The sequence below is a fragment of the Hemicordylus capensis genome, chromosome 2 (genome assembly GCF_027244095.1).
Source record: "Hemicordylus capensis ecotype Gifberg chromosome 2, rHemCap1.1.pri, whole genome shotgun sequence".
Classification (NCBI taxonomy): Eukaryota; Metazoa; Chordata; class Lepidosauria; order Squamata; family Cordylidae; genus Hemicordylus; species Hemicordylus capensis.
In genome coordinates, this window is record NC_069658.1 from 264,078,821 (window position 1) to 264,096,742 (window position 17,922).

Genomic DNA, 17,922 nt, shown 5'->3' on the forward strand with positions numbered 1-17,922 from the left:
ACCCAACCACAGTAGGACAAAGCAAACCATGATTTTGGTGATCATCTATACTGCCAATCTAGGTTTGTTAAACCATTAAAATAATCCATGGTTCTGTGGGATGTCTGAACCTGCCATGTGACAAGAATTTACTGTTCGTCAGGAAAGGAAGAAGGAAATACAAAAAGAAAACCACCAAAAATAGAAAGTGAAAGGACAAGGTCTCACATGACGAGCTGTTCCACTACAGGATAATCATTCACTTATCTTTAGTAGGAAATGTGTGCATTTTCATTATTGTTCATCAATTTCCACAGCTCTTTTCCTATACAAAACATTTTGCAAGTCTGTTACTCCTCACAACAACCCTGTGCCAACTTGTGCCATAATGGTTTGTATGTAAAACTTCTACCCAAATTGCACAGCACAGGCAATAGCCATTACATGTTAACAGATGCTTCCTGAAGTTCTCATTATCAAAGGAAGGAAATCCAGGAACTAAGAAGTAAGCAAGTTTTGAGAAAACAAAGAAGTGAACAATGAAATTTTAAAAAACAAATATATATGAAATAAAGCTAGCAAATTCAAGACCAAGGAGCTGGTCTTGTGGTAGCAAGCATGAATTGCTAAGCAGCTCTGACCTGGTTTGCATTTGATTGGGGGACTATATGTGTGGATGGGGCCACTCTGGGAAGAGCATCTGCAGAAGGCGCCAAGTTCCCTCCCTGGCATCTCCAAGATAGGGCTGAGACAGACTCCTGCCTGCAACCTTGGAGAAGCTGCTGGCAGTCTGTGTAGCCAATATTATTATTATTATTACATTTATATCCCGCTCTTCCTCCAAGGAGCCCAGAGCAGTGTACTGCATACTTGAGTTTCTCCTCACAACAACCCTGTGAAGTAGGTTAGGCTGAGAGAGAAGTGACTGGCCCAGAGTCACCCAGCTAGTACCATGGTTGAATGGGGATATGAACTCGGGTCTCCCCGGTCCTAGTCCAGCACTCTAACCACTACACCACACTGGCTCCAAGACAATACTAATCTAGATGGGCCAATGGTCTGACTCAGTAGAAGGCAGCTTCTTATGTTCCTATCTTCTCTATCCCTACACATTTCCTTATCCCCATATACCAAAGAATGACCAGTAACTACTCAGGAACTTGTTAATCAGATTGACTGACCTGTCCTAAACCAAATACCTAAAGGGTTTTTTTACGATCATGGAGTTTCTGGTGAGCAATGAGAGGTGATTTTTGACTGAAGCTTCTCCCACAATCAGGACATGTGTATGGTTTCTCTCCTGTGTGGGTTCTAATATGCTGGGTAAGAATTGAGCTCACTCTAAAGCTTCGCTCACATTTGGGGCATTTATAAGGTTTTTCTCCTGTGTGGATTCTTTGATGTTTATTAAGGGTGGAAAACAAAGTAAAGCCTTTCCCACATTCTAGACACTGAAAAGGTCTCTCGCCAGTGTGGATTCTCTGGTGTGCATTGAGGTGTGAGCTCCGATTGAAGCTTTTCCCACATTCCGTGCACAAGAAGGGCTTCTCAGCAGTGTGGACTCGCTGATGCTCAATAAGACTTGAACTCACAGTGAAACTTTTCTCACAGTTGGGGCATTCATAAGGTCTCTCTCCCGTGTGGCTTCTCTGATGTGTAACAAAATTTGAACTTTGACTAAAGCTTTTCCCACACTCGCCACATACATAGGGTTTTTCCCCTGTATGAACACGGTGATGTTTAATAAGGTCTGCTTTGTAACTGAAACTTTTCGAACAGTCAGGGCATTTATAAGGTTTTTCTTCCATGTGGATTTTTCGATGCCTACTAAGGGTAGAGCTGGCACCATACCTCTTCCCACATTCAGGACATTTGTAAGGTTTTTCTCCAGTATGGATTCTCTGGTGAGTGCTGAAGTTTTTACTATCAGTGAAACATTTTCCACACTCCAGGCACGTATACAGTGTGTCTGTGGCATGAACTTGTTGATGTTCAAGAAGATCTGAGTTGGTCAAAAAGTTTTCCCCAACGTCGGGGCAATTAAATAATTTCTCACCCATTTGATGTCCTGTGTGAGCTTCTTCTTCAATTGTTACTTTGTTCTTAAGAACCCCAAACTAGTAATGATTCCTCTCCTTGAAGGTTATTTGATGTGGAGTTTCATGCAAAAGGGTTTCCTCACAGTCAAAAGATGTAGACGCTAACGTTGCTGTCTGATGCTTTCTGGCTACTGATACTCCCCAGTCAAAGCTGAAGTTCCTCTTGTTTGCCCATTAAATCTCATTCTCTCTCCTTTGCTGAAGATTTGCCTGCTGCCAAAACAAGAGAGAAGGTCGTCACTTTCCTGCTCTATTCTGCCAAGACAAAGGCCAGATTCACACATACAGGTGAAACTCGGAAAATTAGAATATCATGCAAAAGTCCATTAATTTCAGTAATGCACATTAAAAGGTGAAACTGATATATGAGACAGACACATTACTTGCAAAGCGAGATAAGTCAAGCCTTAATTTGTTATAATTGTGATGATCATGGCGTACAGCTCATGAAAACCCCAAATCCACAATCTCAGAAAATTAGAATATTACATGGAACCAAGAAGACAAGGATTGAAGAATAGAACAATATCAGACCTCTGAAAAGTATAAGCATGCATATGTATTCAGTACTTGGTTTGGGCCCCTTTTGCAGCAATTACTGCCTCAATGCGGCGTGGCATGGATGCTATCAGCCTGTGGCACTGATGAGGTATTATGGAAGACCAGGATGCTTCATTAGCGGCCTTCAGCAATTCTGCATTGTTTGGTCTCATGTCTCTCATCCTTCTCTTGGCAATGCCCCATAGATTCTCTATGGGGTCGGGTCAGGCGAGTTTGCTGGCCAATCAAGCACAGTACACTGTATACTTTTCAGAGGTCCGATATTGTTCTATTCTTCAATCCTTGTCTTCTTGGTTCCATGTAATATTCTAATTTTCTGAGATTGTGGATTTGGGGTTTTCATGAGCTGTACGCCATGATCATCACAATTATAACAAATTAAGGCTTGACTTATCTCGCTTTGCATGTAATGCGTCTGTCTCATATATCAGTTTCACCTTTTAATTTGCATTACTGAAATTAATGGACTTTTGCACGATATTCTAATTTTCCGAGTTTCACCTGTAGCATGGAACTGGCAGTTCAGCTGAACTGTCGCAGCCCTGAGAGCACACACAAGCCACCCTTCCAGTCTGAAACCCTGCAGTCTCTATATATTATTTCCTACCTATGGCACGGAACTGGACATCTGTCCCTCTTTCAAATCTAAGGCACCGATTTTCGGTTCCGTGTGGCAAGTAAGGTAGAATATGCTGAGACTGGTGGGTTTGTATGATATGCCTCATTTCAGCATATCATTTCTCAGACTGAAAGCAGGGCTCACACGTGTGCTTGGGGCTGCTGCAGCTCAGCCAAAACACCAGTTCCATGCTACAGATGAAGCTGGCCAAAGAGAGGTTTCAGACATAGAACATACCCTTTATGGAGGATTCAGAAGCAAACCCAATTCTCTGCCAATGAGACAGAGGGTCAAACTACATGTGATCTGCCACTGCATCAGGATCATGACAAGAATTACAGCCTTTTCTTCTTCACAAATAGTGTGTGCACCTGGTCCAGAGCATGATCACAATGAATAGAGTTAAAGCTCCTCTGCCCCTCCAGATCTCTGGGGGGGACCCAATCTGACAGCTATTTACACTTTTTAAAAAGCATGTGGTTGTAAAGTAATGTGTGATTGGGCCCTGAAAGATATTAACATAACCCTTCGTCCCCATATCCCACTATAAGTTTACATTGTAGCAAATGTAAGAGGAGAAATATTCCTTTCAGGGACACATAACTATTTTATAAGATATCTACCTATTTTTATAAGATACATACCTTAATTGGTGCAGCAGGGAAATGCTTGACTAACAAGCAGAAGGTTGCCGGTTCGAATCCACGCTGGTACTATATTGGGCAGCAGCAATATAGAAAGATGCTGAAAGGCATCCTTTCATACTGTGTGGGAAGAGGCAATGGTAAACCCCTCCTGTATTCTACCAAAGACAACCATAGGGCTCTGTGGGCGCCAGGAATCGAAATCGACTTGACAGCACACTTTTATCTTTACCTTACCTGAATAGGATTCATACCTATTTTCCCAGGCCTTCAACTGAGACCAAAATTTTAAATTTTAATGTGTTGTTATCTATTATGATTTTTATCTTTTTATGAATTTTAAATGTTTTATATTTTATATTATGTTTTAATTCTGTACACCGTCTAGAGATTTATATATCAGGCAGTACATAAATTCAATCAATCAATCAATTAATAACTTAACAGGGAGTTATCTTCAGTAGCGAAACTATACAAATGCAAAGTGTTAAAACACCCACAGTCTATCTAAATCAGGACCCCACACAACTGCTATTTTAAAGGGGAGAAAAACCTACGAGACAATGATCATGTTTAGCATACCTGTTTGGCTCTAAGCCTAAATAGACGTGTAAAAGAAATAAATGCATATTCTGCCTCTGTCTCCATTTCCCTCTCTTCCCTCTGTTGTCTCTCCTATGTTAGAATTTAGATGTAAGCTCCTCAGGGCTGGGACTTGTGCTCTGGTACTTTGTAAAACAGTATGGAAGCTGATAATGCAAATATAATAATAAATTTCCTTTGCATAGCCAAAGACGTTTCTTGCACACCATTCTCACTTTTCCCACACATACAGCTCTGGAATCAGTTTTAGAGTTCTCCCTTTCCTTCCACATCCTTGCTTTTGACACAGCCTGTAATTTCTCCCTCTTCAACATCTCCCAAGTTCTTCTTCCATCTCTGCACCTATTGCTAGCACACATTTCTGCACTCTAGTCAAATCTCGCACAGAATCATAGGGCTATGAAATATGCGAGCAGAAACACAGTGCAGGAAGAGGCTGCTCTAGTGCACATCCTACAACAACATTTCTATGATGCCCTTTGACATTTGCCCAGTACTGATTGCCCTGTACATCACTGAATTCAGTTATGAGCAGCCAACATGGATGGAGTCCCATGGACATGTAACTCTAGTTTTTCTTACTGCTATGCCTGGAATACTGAGGTAAAGGTAAAGTGTGCCATCAAGTCGGTTTCGACTCCTGGTGACCAGAGAGCTCTGTGGTTGTCTTTGATAGAATACAGGAGGGGTTTACCATTGCCATCTCTCACGCAGTATGAGATGATGCCTTTCAGCATCTTCCTATATAGCTGCTGCCCAATATGTGTTTCTCATAATCTGGGAAACATACCAGCGGGGATTGGAACTGGCAACCTCTGGCTTGATAATCAAGTGATTTCCCCACTGCACCATTAGGTGGCATTTTTCTTACTGCTATGTCTGGAATACTGAGACCACCTTGTTGATCTTCTACTTGTGGTTTTCACAAGTAGGGAAGGTTGCGTGTACCATCAACCCTGCCAGAAGGCGCTTTGTTCCTATCTACAGGATTGGGCTAGCGTTGCCAGTTTTATAGGGAGATTAGGGCTAAGTATGCTTTGCATGTGTGTTGGGTACAAAGATCTGCCAGGACAGTAACTAATATGGGCCATGTTGTAATCAATGATGTGCATTGGAAGTTTGTCATCATTGTGTTCAAGTTATAGCAGTAAATTAGCAGACAGTAAGTAACATAACTTTGGGCATGCTAAAAAGCTGTATATATTCATACTTCAGTGTGTTAATGTTCTTCTTTATATATAATTGTTTAAATCTGTTACATGGTTGAGTTGTCATGTTGAGATATTTACAGGTGTTCCAATATAAATTATTTCCAAGTGAACTTTGAATTTGTTTGAAACATAAATTTACACCACATTGTGTGTGTTTATTCCCCACTGCCATCAAATGTTTCTATTTAACAATTTGGCTACTTGAAAAACATAGGGATATTTATACAGCATGTAAAATTAACATGGTGTACTGTTTTGTGGTGGTGGTTGTTTCTTTTTCTTTCTTTTTTCTTTTTAACTAAATATATAGACCAAATAACATGCCAAATCAGATGGAGACAAAATAAAGGGATGGAGATGGAAGGAGCCGGATTGGTTGCGGGGGGTGGGGGGGCTCATCCTGGCACTGCCCCCAGGAAGAACTAAAATAATGGGTTAAAATGCACTTCCTGGTTGCTTCAGGGAGTATATTTTTAACAGTATTTTCCCTTCTTCCTGGGGGCAGTGCCAGGAGGAGCCCCCTAGGAATCAGATTGGCTGGAGCAGCTTGAGTAGCAGCTGTTCCAGGCAGTAAGACTAAAAGAAGAAGTTGCAGACAGGAGAGGACAGACTGGAAGAAGCACCCTGCTCTAGTTCTTTTGGTACTGCACCAAGGGCACCAAACAACTATTGGCACCACCAAATAACAATATTATATTACATCATAATCATCATTATTGTTATTAATTATCATCATCATCATCAACATCCCTCCTCCTCCACCACCACCACCACCACAAGGGAGCATTTCAGAATGGCACACTGTATGCCTGAGGTGGTTTCAGGATCCTACCAGCTCATTCAGCTGCCTGTGTGGACCACTGACAGGGCTGAGATGATGCATGTGAAATGCTTCCCGGCATTTAGGGAAAGGGTCATGTAAACATGAAGTACTGCTAGAGGAGTTGCTCTCTCTCAGTATTCCTCTGATGTATCCTGTGCATTTGTAAATAAGTAGTCTCAACCACCTACGTCTAGTGCTCTCGTCCAAAGAAAATGGATCAGGGTTTAATAATGGGAGCTAATCCTCACACATCTGGGATTAGAGAGCAAGGCTCCCGCAGTTATTGACATTCAGGAACTTATCTGACGGTTATTGTTTATCATCGTCATCAACACAATTCCTCATGTTGTTATTAATTACATCATCGACGATGTGCAAAATGGCACTTTACGGAATAACAACCGTTTTCGAACTTTATCTTAGAAAAATTAAACACTGAAAAGGAAGGACGGGGGAAAGAACTCTTCGGGCCCCTAAAGTCGGCTGTGGTTTCTAAAGAGCGTCGGAGGATGGTGGTCATCTTATTTCAAGGATTATTTCCGCTGCCCCACAGAAAATCCCTGCGCTTCCAAGGGCGACCTCCCACCTCACTGACCCCACATCTGCTTGAGGCGCCGTCGCTTCCCTTCTTGGCTGCTTCCAGCCGCTCCGGCGTCCCCGGCTGGCCCGGAGCAGCAGCTCCCCCACCTTTGCGAAGCGGGGAGATTATGACGCGGCGTCTCGGTTTTCTGCTTGCAGAGAAGGAAGGGACACCGCGGAGGCACAATGACGACGAGCTCAGCCTCGCGAGAATCAATCCTTCCCCTCCTCGGTTAAGCACACAAGGAGAAGCCCCCGCCCGCTCTCAGGGCCGGGCCAGAGGAAGCCGTCACGGCGACCCTTTCCCCCCGGAAGCGCAAGGCATTGCAGCCCTCGCCCTCCTCTCTCCCTTGGAGGGAAGCCGGGCGCCAACGCCACCTGACAGAGCCCTCTGCTGGCCACAGCTGGCCGTGTAGGGTTGGACGGGGGGCTGGGGCGAAATGCAGGGCCCCTTCCCACTAGGGCTGCCAATGCCAACATCCCATTGCCCGAATAAGGGACACTCAGGTTTGTGTGGGTGGAGAGTGGGGGCGCGTTATGAAGATTATGGATTATGAAGATCAGCTATTGGGGGCTGGTGGATGGCTTGCCTGGCTGGAGGCACTGGTTATGGTGTTTGGCTTCTTGCAAGTTCTTTACAGTTTTGTTGTTAATTCAGCAATCTTTGTATTCCATTATGGTGCCACACAAGTGCAGAATTTGGGTGCAAAATTCAGCATCCTCCCAAGTAGTGCCATCCACTCATCAATTTCAGGGTTCTACCAGCATGTTTCTGTTTCTGAAATGATGCTAGGAATGATCCTGAAATGACCTGATGAACACTCAGTCAGATCAGCTGACTGAGTGTTCCACCGTTTGAGACTCATCATCGTTCAGGAGCATAGCTAGGGGAGAGGGGGCCATGTTCATCCCTCTCTCTGGTGGCTCCTCAGAGTGAGGGAGATAATGAAGAAAATAGGTAGAGATGGGCTGGAAGGCCCTCAGGAGCTGGGGACCCATGTTCTTTGACTCCTTTCACTCAATTATAGCTACACCCCTCTCATCGTTTATTTATTTATTAGCTTAATCCACGAAGAGCATCTGCGTGCTAGTACTTGATTGCTCCCCTCACCCCCTGCCACAGCTCCCCTCACCTCAGAGATCTCTCCACCCTCACATGAGCCGCACTCCTGCTCCTCCTCCTCCATCCCATTGCTTCCATTCCCCTCACCCTTCTTGGTCACTTTGCTGGCACCTATTGGCCAAGCTGCAGACTCCTATCCCCAGAGACCTCCCCACCCTCACCCTCACTCCACTCCTGCTCCTCCCCACAGGAGCAGCAGCAGTTGACCGAGCCCTTCCTCACTGCCACTGCTGCCATGGCCACTTGTTCCCCTCAGGCCACTGACAGGCTCAGGCCCATCCCTCGCCCTTCCTTCTTTCTCTACCCTCCCTTTCCCCCTCTGTCCTTCCTTCTTGCTTTCCCCCTTCCTTCCTCTTTCCCTTCCCAACTAAACAGATCTTGTTCATCTTGTTTCCTCATCTAATTCACACAACAGCAACCTTCTTCTCCTGAAGGGGCTCTTTCTTCCCTCACGGCCCCTCTCTTTGCAGACCCCTGTTCAATATCTATCTGTCTATCTATCTATATAGAGAGAGATTCCTCTCCTCTACAATCAAGAACATCTTCTGACCAGTAACAGTTGTATTCCAACTTACCTTAAGCATCACAGGCTCCTTCTCCCTATATGCATCTGGAATCCCCACTGCCCAATCACCATGGTGCTTCTGCTCACAGGCTCCTCCTCCCTTTCTGCATATGGAATCCCCACTGCCCAATCAGGTGCTTTTGCTCATGAACTTTCACGAGAGTTGCCACGCATGGGATTAGCCACGGGTATGCCTTAGATAATTAAATATATAGAAGATTCTGATCCACAACCAGCCAGCAATTACAATGCTCAGTGGTTACAGACAATATAAGTTACAATACTCCTATACTAAATAATACTAAATAAAACTGAATAATACTAAGACTACCAACCCACCACCAGAATAACACATGTATCTTACATAACATAATATTAATGGAACTGCTCCCGGGGGCTTGGCGGGACCCTGAGCTATGTTTTAGGCTTGTGAAAGGGAATTAGCTAACTTAAGTGGAGCAGTCCCACTCACATAATAAATTTGTTCAAAGTTTCAGTTGCGGAAAGAACTGAGTGGAGAAGTTAAAGTTCAAAAATGAAGTATGATTTTATTTGAGGGTTTAGGGGTACAGAAAGAGAAAAACAATAGTTATTAAGCAATAATGTATAACTGATATAGACTAGCAATAAACCAACAAGTTACCAAGACTAAGTTACAGCTCACAAGGAGTTAATTTGGCTTGAGTTTTTGAATTAGATTCACTGTGAGGCTGGCAAGAGAGAAACAAACAGATTTGGATTTTAGGAGGAATGAGGAGAAAAGAGAGTTTAAAGATAGGGTTTATATACTACCTCATACCTTCCAAGAGAGACACACTAAGGTCTGAGGCTTCTCTTCTGTGGAGCAGGAGGGCAGTAGGGGTGTTCATGGACCGCGGGGGCGCTGTCCGACGTTGGGTGTGTGTGTTGCTTTAAGGGCAAGGGGGTTGTACTTACCCCTCCCGCCGCTTTTCCCCCTCCGGCGCTCCATTTGTGAGTAAAAATTTCGGGGCGGCAGCGTTCCTCCCTGCCGCCCCTGCCCCCTTGTTGTCTGCCCAAATTATGGAAGTAACTGCGACACATGCACGCACACTGCGCACGTCACTGTCACATCACCCAGGAGACACACTGATCAATGGTGACTTCACCAGATATACGAAAATTCTGGCATTGTGTTAAACACACTTGACAAAGGCAGATAATAGGGACAAAACACAGTACGTGGCATTGTGCTTTTCAAAAGTGAGGAGGGAACTTCTTTAACAAAAGCTGCAGAGGAGTAAGACTGTTCTTTAACAAAGGCTAGGGAAGGTCTGAAAAGACCCGTGTGGAGAGAGGCCAAATGATCATATCAGAGTTTATCTCTCATGTCTGTTAGAATTTCAGCGAGTAGTATCTAAAATGCAAACAAGCAGATTCCCAGTGCCTTGAGTGAATCCTTAACATGCCCGTTAGCAAGAGGAGATGACCTGTTGCATCCTTATCACTCCTTCCTGAGGAGGTGATATCTTGACTTGATTTGCTGTACCCCTGGACCTTGGGGCTCAGGTCCGTGGCCTCCTGAGTCCGGAGGGGGGGCCCTCAAAATGTCCTGGGGGGCCTCCTGCATACCCATCCCGCTGCTGCCCCACTGCTCTGCTCCTTTCCATTTTCACTGCCGGCATGTGTGCGGCTGGGGGTGGGGGGTGAGCCGAGCAGGCCTCGGCCTCCCCTTTGGTGGCAACGGTGGGCGCAGCAGCTGGTGGGCCCATCTGTCTGGGCCTTGAGCACACCTACACAGTGGGAGTATCGAGCATCACAAGTCTGTGATGTCACGGGCTTGTGACGCTCGATACTCCCACTGTGCAGGTGCGCTCAAGGCCCAGACAGATGGGCCCACCAGCTGCTGCACCCACCGCCCCCACGGGGGAGGCCAAGGCCTGCTCGGCTTCCCCCCCCCCGCCCCCGGCCACGCACATGGTGCTAGTGAAAATGGCATGGCTTCCCAGGACCGAGGCCCCCCAGGAGGCCCCCAGGATGGAGATTTGATTTAGACAATTTGTAAGGGGGGCCTCATGGCGAGTGGGGGGACTCCAAGGCCCTTCAGGTCCAGGCACCAGAATTACTTCGGTGTGCCACTGGCCTCACAGGGAGAATATTTGGCTTATTCTTTAAAGCATAGCTTTATTAAATCACGTCTATTTCAGCTTCCCACCTATTGAGCTACCAGGGGGTGACTGCAAAGGGAGGCCCTCCTGCAGTCTTTGTGCTTTGAACTTGACCTAAGGGTTCCTTCTCCCAAGCTGTTTGCCAAAGTGAGATGACCTTTTAGTCAGCGACAAGTGACTCAAAGTGGGGATCTCACCGTCCTGTGGGAGCCAAACAGTGGTAACTACAGGAGTGTAGTTCCAAATATAGAGCCCACACAGGTAACAATAAGGGTTAACCATTTGTTTCCTGATATTACAAGCAGTGGTGCAAAATTTGGCTACATAGCTGGTAATCTCTGCATCGGAGTCAGAAAGGAGGAGATTTATATAAAAGTCGTCCAGCCTACCTGGACAGTGTAACAAAATTGGACCAATAAGAAGAGAATGTTTATCGCTACAAAATACACAGTAAAGTAATACATGCTCCACTGATTTGATCATGCCTGAGCAGCAGGGGCAGAGTAATTGGGAATACGGTGTACGAAGGTAACGCATTTAAATGGGCCAAAGTAAAGGCATGACAGAACTTCCCCATCTCATAAGAGCCAGTGTGGTGTAGTGGTTAGAGTGCTGGACTAGGACCGGGGAGACCCAAGTTCAAATCCCCATTCAGCCATGATACTAGCTGGGTGACTCTGGGCCAGTCACTTCTCTCTCAGCCTAACCTACTTCACAGGGTTGTTGTGAGGAGAAACTCAAGTATGTAGTACACCGCTCTGGGCTCCTTGGAGGAAGAGCGGGATATAAATGTAATAATAATAATAATAATAATAATCTCCTAATGGGGATCTATAGGGCTATCTATGGGACCCCACTAAGCTTCCCGATCACCCTGACCTTAGCAAATGAGATGGGAGAGAGAGAGAAGGCAACAATAGTGCAAGTCTCTTGACCAGTCACTCTGTTGCTGCTTCTTCCAGGTGGTGCCCCTCCACCCACACATTTTGTTTGTTTGTTTGTTTGTTTGTTTGTTTGTTTGTTTGTTTGAGCTCCCTGGCACCTGCACCATAGCAAGGCCTTGGGGGGAAACTCCCACTTGCATATGGGATGGAAGAAGAGGTGAGAGTGAGGAGGTGCTCCACCAGCACACACAATGGCTAGGGGTGCAAAGGGTTTTTTTAGCTTAGGATTGGCAATGGGACCTTCTGAGTGCTCTGCACCCTCAGCACAGCAAAGCCCACCTCTGGTGCTGGCTATGAGTAAGGTCCCAAATGATATGAAAATAGTCAAATTAGTAAAATGGACCTTTTGTGGAAACTTAAATACCATTTAAAATGTCTTAAGTCACAGGCAATACTTACAATCTAATACTCTCTCCATTCTGTTCTTTTAGGACACCATTTGGGCCAGTCCAGATGACACACCATCTGCCCAGCCCAAAGGGCTCACAATCTAAAAGATACATAAGACAGACATCAGCAACAGAGAATCGCGTGTGTGTGCTAGGCACTGAACTACAGGTGATGAGCAATTGCATGCAATTTTGTCCCAAATTTTTCATGGGGAACCAAAAAGAGTCACAGGAGGCTGCAATCTTGAGCAAATAAATCGTGGCGCGGGCGGGGGCGGCGGTTTGCCCCGACTCCGTCACTTTTCATGTCTTGCTGCAAGGGGAAGAAGCTGTTGTAGTCCCAAATGGTTCGTCTCTCTTCTCCGCGCCATTATTCAGCCAGCGGCCCCCGCCCTCCTTACTCTATTACTTCAACAAACAGGATCAACGATTCTCTCCTGTAAACTCAGCCTTGAGTGACAGATTCCGCAGCCTGGCAGTGGTCGGTAGAGGGCTCCGGTTCTTTTCACAGAAAGGAAGGAAGTCCGATCGGCGCCTCCCTCTTTGCGTCTCCTACCCATCCACCCCGATAATCGGGAGGAGCCGTGCTTTTTGGGAAGGGGTTTGGTAACTGTGCACTCAAAGGCTTAACATGGACGCTGCATGGGAGTTGTAGAGGTTGTTGCTGCCTCCGACTCAGCTGGGCGCGAAGCGGGCAGAAGGTGACCTGGATCCGCTGCACACCCTGTACGCGACCGAGGTGAGAACTGGCTCCAGGCGGCTGCAGCCATTAGTAGCCCTGAGCTGCAGCATCCATGGACTGGAGAGAAGCACTTGGGACAAGTGGGAGAGGGGAGAATGCTAAGCAGGTGAATGTGCAGTCGCGAGGTGGTTGGGGGGGGGGGCGGTTAGAAGCGGGGAGCCACGGCGGTGGCGTGAATGCTAGAGTTGGAGTGATTTTTTTTGTAGGCCAGTCCGACCCTTCGCTCGATGCAGGCAAGCCAGAGCTAAAGCAGCCTCAGCAGAAGCCTGTGCCCACCCTCTGCAAGATCTTCAGTGAGGGAGAGCCCGCACCTCCTACCAGGGGTGTAGCTATGATTGAGCTGATGGGTTCAAAGAACCCGGCTCCTGAGGGCCCCCCAGCTCTACCCCTCCCGCCATCTAATAACTGAATTCCATTACCTATTTGCTCTTACCATTAAGAAGTTTCTCCTAATATTCAACGGAAAACTGCTGTCCTGTAACTTAAGCTTATTAAATCTAGCTCTGGCCTCTGAAGAGCAGAGAACAAGTCTTTGCCCTTTTCCAGTCCTTTAGGTATTTGAAGAGTGCTGTCATGTCCTCTTCTCCAGCCGAAGTATATTCAGTTCCTTCAGTCTTTTCTCATAAGAACTGCTTTCCAGATGCTTCACTGTTTTCTTTGTGTGCCTATGAGCCCAAACCAATATGTCTACATGCTTCTTTCAAGTGCAGTGTCCAGAATTGGACACAGTATTCCTAAATGAGGTCTGACTAGTGCAGAATAAAGTGGAGCTGTAACTTCTGGTGACTTGGAAACTATGGTTCTGTCAATGCAGCCTAAAACAGCATTTGCCGCCTTCTCTTTCTTTGGCAGCTGCATCTCAGTGCTGACTCATGCTCAGCTTGTAATGAACTGAGGTCCTTCTCTTAAGGTGCCACTGCTTAAGCCAAGTATTTTCCAGCCTATACCTGTATATTTTTATTTTATTTTACTCAAGTGCAGAACTTTGCATTTTTTGCCACAATGTGCATCACTTTACACTTACATTAAACTGTATTTGCCATTTTGTTGCCCACTCACCCAGCTCCTCACAATCTTTCTTGGATTTCACAAATAGTTTTGTGTCATCTGACAATCTGGCCACTTGGCTGCTTACCCAATTTTCTAGATAATTTATGAATAAATTAAATAGAATAAATAATAGAACACATTAAAAAGAACTGGGATCCCCAGGGATCTATTGGGACCACAATAGATCCCTGGGGGATCCCATTTCTTATTTATCTCAATTGTGATAATTGTCCATTTATTTCTACCCTCTGTTTTCTGTCTTTCAACTGGTTACTAATCCATGAATAAACCTGTCTTCTAATCGCTTGACTGCTAAATTTGCTTAAGGCCTTTTATAAAGGACCTTGTCAAAAGCTTTATATACTGTATCAACGATATCACCTCCATACTGTCCAAGTATACTGTATCAACTATATCACCTATATCCACATACTTGTTGAAACTCTCAAATAATTCTAAAAGGATAATGCAGCATAACTTACCTTTGCAGAAACCATGCTGATTCTCCTTCAGCAAGGCCTTTTCTATATGTTTAACCATTTTATATTTAATTATGCTTTGTATCAATTTTTTAATGTTTTTCTATCAAAACTATCAAATTGGGGTTTTTTTGTTTTTTGTTTTTTAACTTTTGTAAACCACTTTGGGATGCTTTATGAAAGGTGGTATAAAAACTGAACAATAAATAAATAAATAAATGTGCCTGGAACAGACATTAAGCTAATTGGCCTGTAATTTCCTGGGTCCCCCTTGGATTCTTTTTTGTAATTGGTGTTACACTGGCTACATTCCAATCCTCTGGCAGAGCCTGATTGCAGGGACGAATTACATATTTTTGCTAGAAGATCAGCAATTTCACATTTGAGTTATTTAAGAATTCTTGGGTTGATGCCATCTGGTTAATTTATTATTATGATTATTTTAATTTTTCAAGATGGCTTAGAACATCATCTCTTATCATTCCTATTTGACTTAGTTCTTCAGCCTCCCTCCATAAGAAGTTCAGTTCAAGCACAGGTTTATGCACTGTGTCTTCTGCCATGAAGACAGATGCAGACAAGTCATAAGATAGAGCCCTGTAAGGCAGGTGTGTGTGTGTGTGTGAGAGAGAGAGAGAGCGAGAGAGCGCAAACCATGACCCTGAGCATTCTATGGCATTTCTATCCTACCCCTTCTTTGAGGTGTTCAACCTGGCATGTGCTAGGATTATCCTATTTTATTTTCATGGCAGCCCTGGGAGGTAGGATCAGCTGTAATATAGTGATTGTCACACTTTGTGGCTGAGAGGGAAGATGAATCCCAGTCTCCCTGGTTCATCCCTCTGCCAACATCATCCCTCTGGTCTTCTGTGTTTCTTCAGACTCAAACTCACATTAGCTAGAATGTATATTGAATTTCAAAACAAATTTCTTCTGCTTTTGTCCTCCTTTTGTTTGCCCACAAACAATTAAAGTGTGGGACTTAAAGCCAATATTGTATACTAATGTGTGCAAGGACCCTAAAGGCTGGCTTTTATGTTCAGAAAATGTGAGAAAGGTCCACATGCCATGCTGTCTTGGGGAATCAGATGTGTCACACATTTTTAGTTCCTTTTGTTGCTTGCACAAAATAATGACTTGTATCTCTTTTATTGTTTTCTTAAACAGCTATTGATGAGATGTTGACCAAGGGCAAAAAGGAGAATGTTAAGCAGGAGGAGAACTTGGAGGAGGACAGGACTAGTTATGCTTCCTGCTTGGCAGACTCAGTAGAACTAGATACAACTGTGATGCCAAGAGAACAGGTATTAAAGAGGAAACATACATGCCCTGATTGTGGGAAGAATTTTTGCCGTCGTTCGGATCTTGTTCGTCACCAGAAACTGCATACAGGAGACAGACCTTATACCTGTAGTGTGTGTGGAAAAGGCTTTGTTCAGAGCACTCATCTGATTGCACATCAGAAGAGCCATACAAAAGAGAAACCTTATATCTGCCCTCACTGTGGGAGGACCTTCAATCAGATCTTAAACTTCAATCGACACCAGAGAACTCACTCCAAGGAGCCACCTTTCAAATGCTCTGACTGTGGGAAGACCTTTAGCCGCAGCTCAAACCTGATTATGCACCAAAGGACACACACGGGAGAGCGTCCCTATAAATGTTTTGACTGTGGAAACAGCTTCAGCAGGAGTTCAACACTGGTTACACATCGAAGAACTCATACTGGTGAGAAACCCTATAAATGCCAGGACTGCTGGAAAAGTTTTGGCAGGCGCTCAACCCTTGTTATGCATAAGAGAATCCACACTGGGGAGAAACCTTATAAATGCCCCGACTGCCCAGAAAGCTTTAGTGTAAAGTCTGGTCTTCTAAGTCATCAGAGAATCCACATGACTGAGAAACCCTACCTGTGCCTGGAGTGTGGCAAAAACTTTTGTCGGAGTGCAGACCTCATTATTCACCAGAGAATTCACACAGGAGAAAAACCATACAAGTGCAATGACTGTGGGAAGAAATTCAATACAAACTCGCACCTCCTTACACACCAGAGGATTCACACAGGCGAAAAACCCTACAAGTGTCCCGAGTGCGGGAAAAGCTTCTCATACAGCTCTGTACTGGTTGGCCACCAGAGAGTCCACACAGGAGAAAAACCATACGCGTGTGCTGAGTGTGGGAAAACCTTCCGTAACAATTCACACCTTATTACACATCAGAGAGTGCACACAGGGGAGAAACCTTATGAATGCCCTGAGTGTGGGAGAAGCTTCAGTGTGAGTTCAAACCTCATTAAGCATAGGAAAATCCATGAGAGAGAGACATCTTTCAAAAATTCTGAGTAGAAATGGCAGCTGATGAAGCTCTGATTAGTCCATCGGGGACTTTCATAAATAGAAAATACATCCAATGGTGTGGCAACTTTGATGTTCAATCTGATTTGTTTGTAGTAGAGAATGTTGAAAATGGAAGTGGACATAGAGAAGCAATGAAAGTATACCACAACCAGTGCAGACGGAGCTTGTGGGAAATGCTGATGAATAACGTTTTTCTATTTTGAGATGGGGTGGTGATGAGATTGTGAATCTGTAATAACTCCAAATTCTGTGCCAAGAAGACAGTATTCAGATGAAGTATATTTGTAGTTCCTTTGAATTACTTGTTTCTTGTTTTATTTTTCAGAACCAGGTATTTCAAAGTCAAACCCATACATCAGTGGGATTCCAGAGCCCTAAGCTGGTTACCTGTTGAACACAATCATATATGGGACAGCCAGTGCTGGGCAATTGGGGCAAAATTAAAATGAGCAGAACAGCTCTGCCTCATCCACCTTCTGCTCCTGCCTCTTATGGCAGATCTCACTTGGGTAGCCAGAAGCCATGGCTATGTATGCCTCCAGTGTTTTCATAACATGTAGGAGCTAGTGACCAGCAAGGAGGTCAAAGGTATGCAATGACACACACCCACACACCAAATCTCTTTTTATTTTCTATTGCATTAACACACACAGCCAACATGGGCTTCAATTTGTTTTCCCCACAGCCAATGAAAACTACAGCTATGAAAACCAGACATTTGTTTTCTTCTGAAATGGATGCTAAGGTTGTCAGAATACCAATTCTGGCGCTAAGAAGTGGTTCTGTGTTTGTACAACTATTTATTTATTTGACATATTTATATACCACCCACTACCAGAGTCTCTAGGCAGTTTACAATAACAAAATAAAAGATTGAATGTTTAAAACATATATAAAATTTAAAGTTAAAAACAATAACATTCAACTAAAACCACCAACTAAAAAGCTTGGCTGAAGAGATGTGTCTTCAATAGTTTCCTAAAAACCATCAGGGATGGAGCAGCTCTAATTTCAGCAGGAAGTACTTTC

General features: G+C 44.6%; 2 protein-coding genes across 8 annotated transcripts; one reads left to right on the top strand and one right to left on the bottom strand.

Annotated features, from left to right (window-relative positions):
• Window positions 1-231: 231 nt before the first annotated feature.
• On the bottom strand, window positions 232-7,455 carry LOC128344453 (zinc finger protein 572-like). 5 transcript variants are annotated; one of them, XM_053294572.1, is made up of 2 exons: window positions 7,227-7,455; window positions 232-2,291 (listed from the first exon to the last, which is right to left on the bottom strand). In XM_053294572.1, the coding sequence occupies exon 2, from the start codon at window positions 2,037-2,039 to the stop codon at window positions 1,179-1,181; it is 861 nt and encodes a 286-aa protein (XP_053150547.1). In that variant the 5' UTR covers window positions 2,040-2,291; window positions 7,227-7,455; the 3' UTR covers window positions 232-1,178. The 5 variants fall into 5 exon arrangements, with proteins under 5 accessions (XP_053150547.1, XP_053150548.1, XP_053150545.1 ...); XM_053294573.1 differs by having other exon boundaries at window positions 232-2,288; window positions 7,135-7,455; XM_053294570.1 differs by having other exon boundaries at window positions 7,135-7,455.
• A 9-nt stretch (window positions 7,456-7,464) lies between these two features.
• LOC128344442 (zinc finger protein 501-like) lies at window positions 7,465-17,191 on the top strand. 3 transcript variants are annotated; one of them, XM_053294553.1, is made up of 3 exons: window positions 7,465-7,625; window positions 12,308-12,434; window positions 15,704-17,191. In XM_053294553.1, exon 3 carries the CDS (start codon window positions 15,715-15,717, stop codon window positions 16,879-16,881), a length of 1,167 nt encoding a protein of 388 aa, XP_053150528.1. In that variant the 5' UTR covers window positions 7,465-7,625; window positions 12,308-12,434; window positions 15,704-15,714; the 3' UTR covers window positions 16,882-17,191. The 3 variants fall into 3 exon arrangements, with proteins under 3 accessions (XP_053150528.1, XP_053150527.1, XP_053150526.1); XM_053294552.1 differs by lacking the exons at window positions 7,465-7,625; window positions 12,308-12,434 and adding an exon at window positions 12,466-13,113; XM_053294551.1 differs by lacking the exons at window positions 7,465-7,625; window positions 12,308-12,434 and adding an exon at window positions 12,470-13,004.
• Window positions 17,192-17,922: the final 731 nt, after the last annotated feature.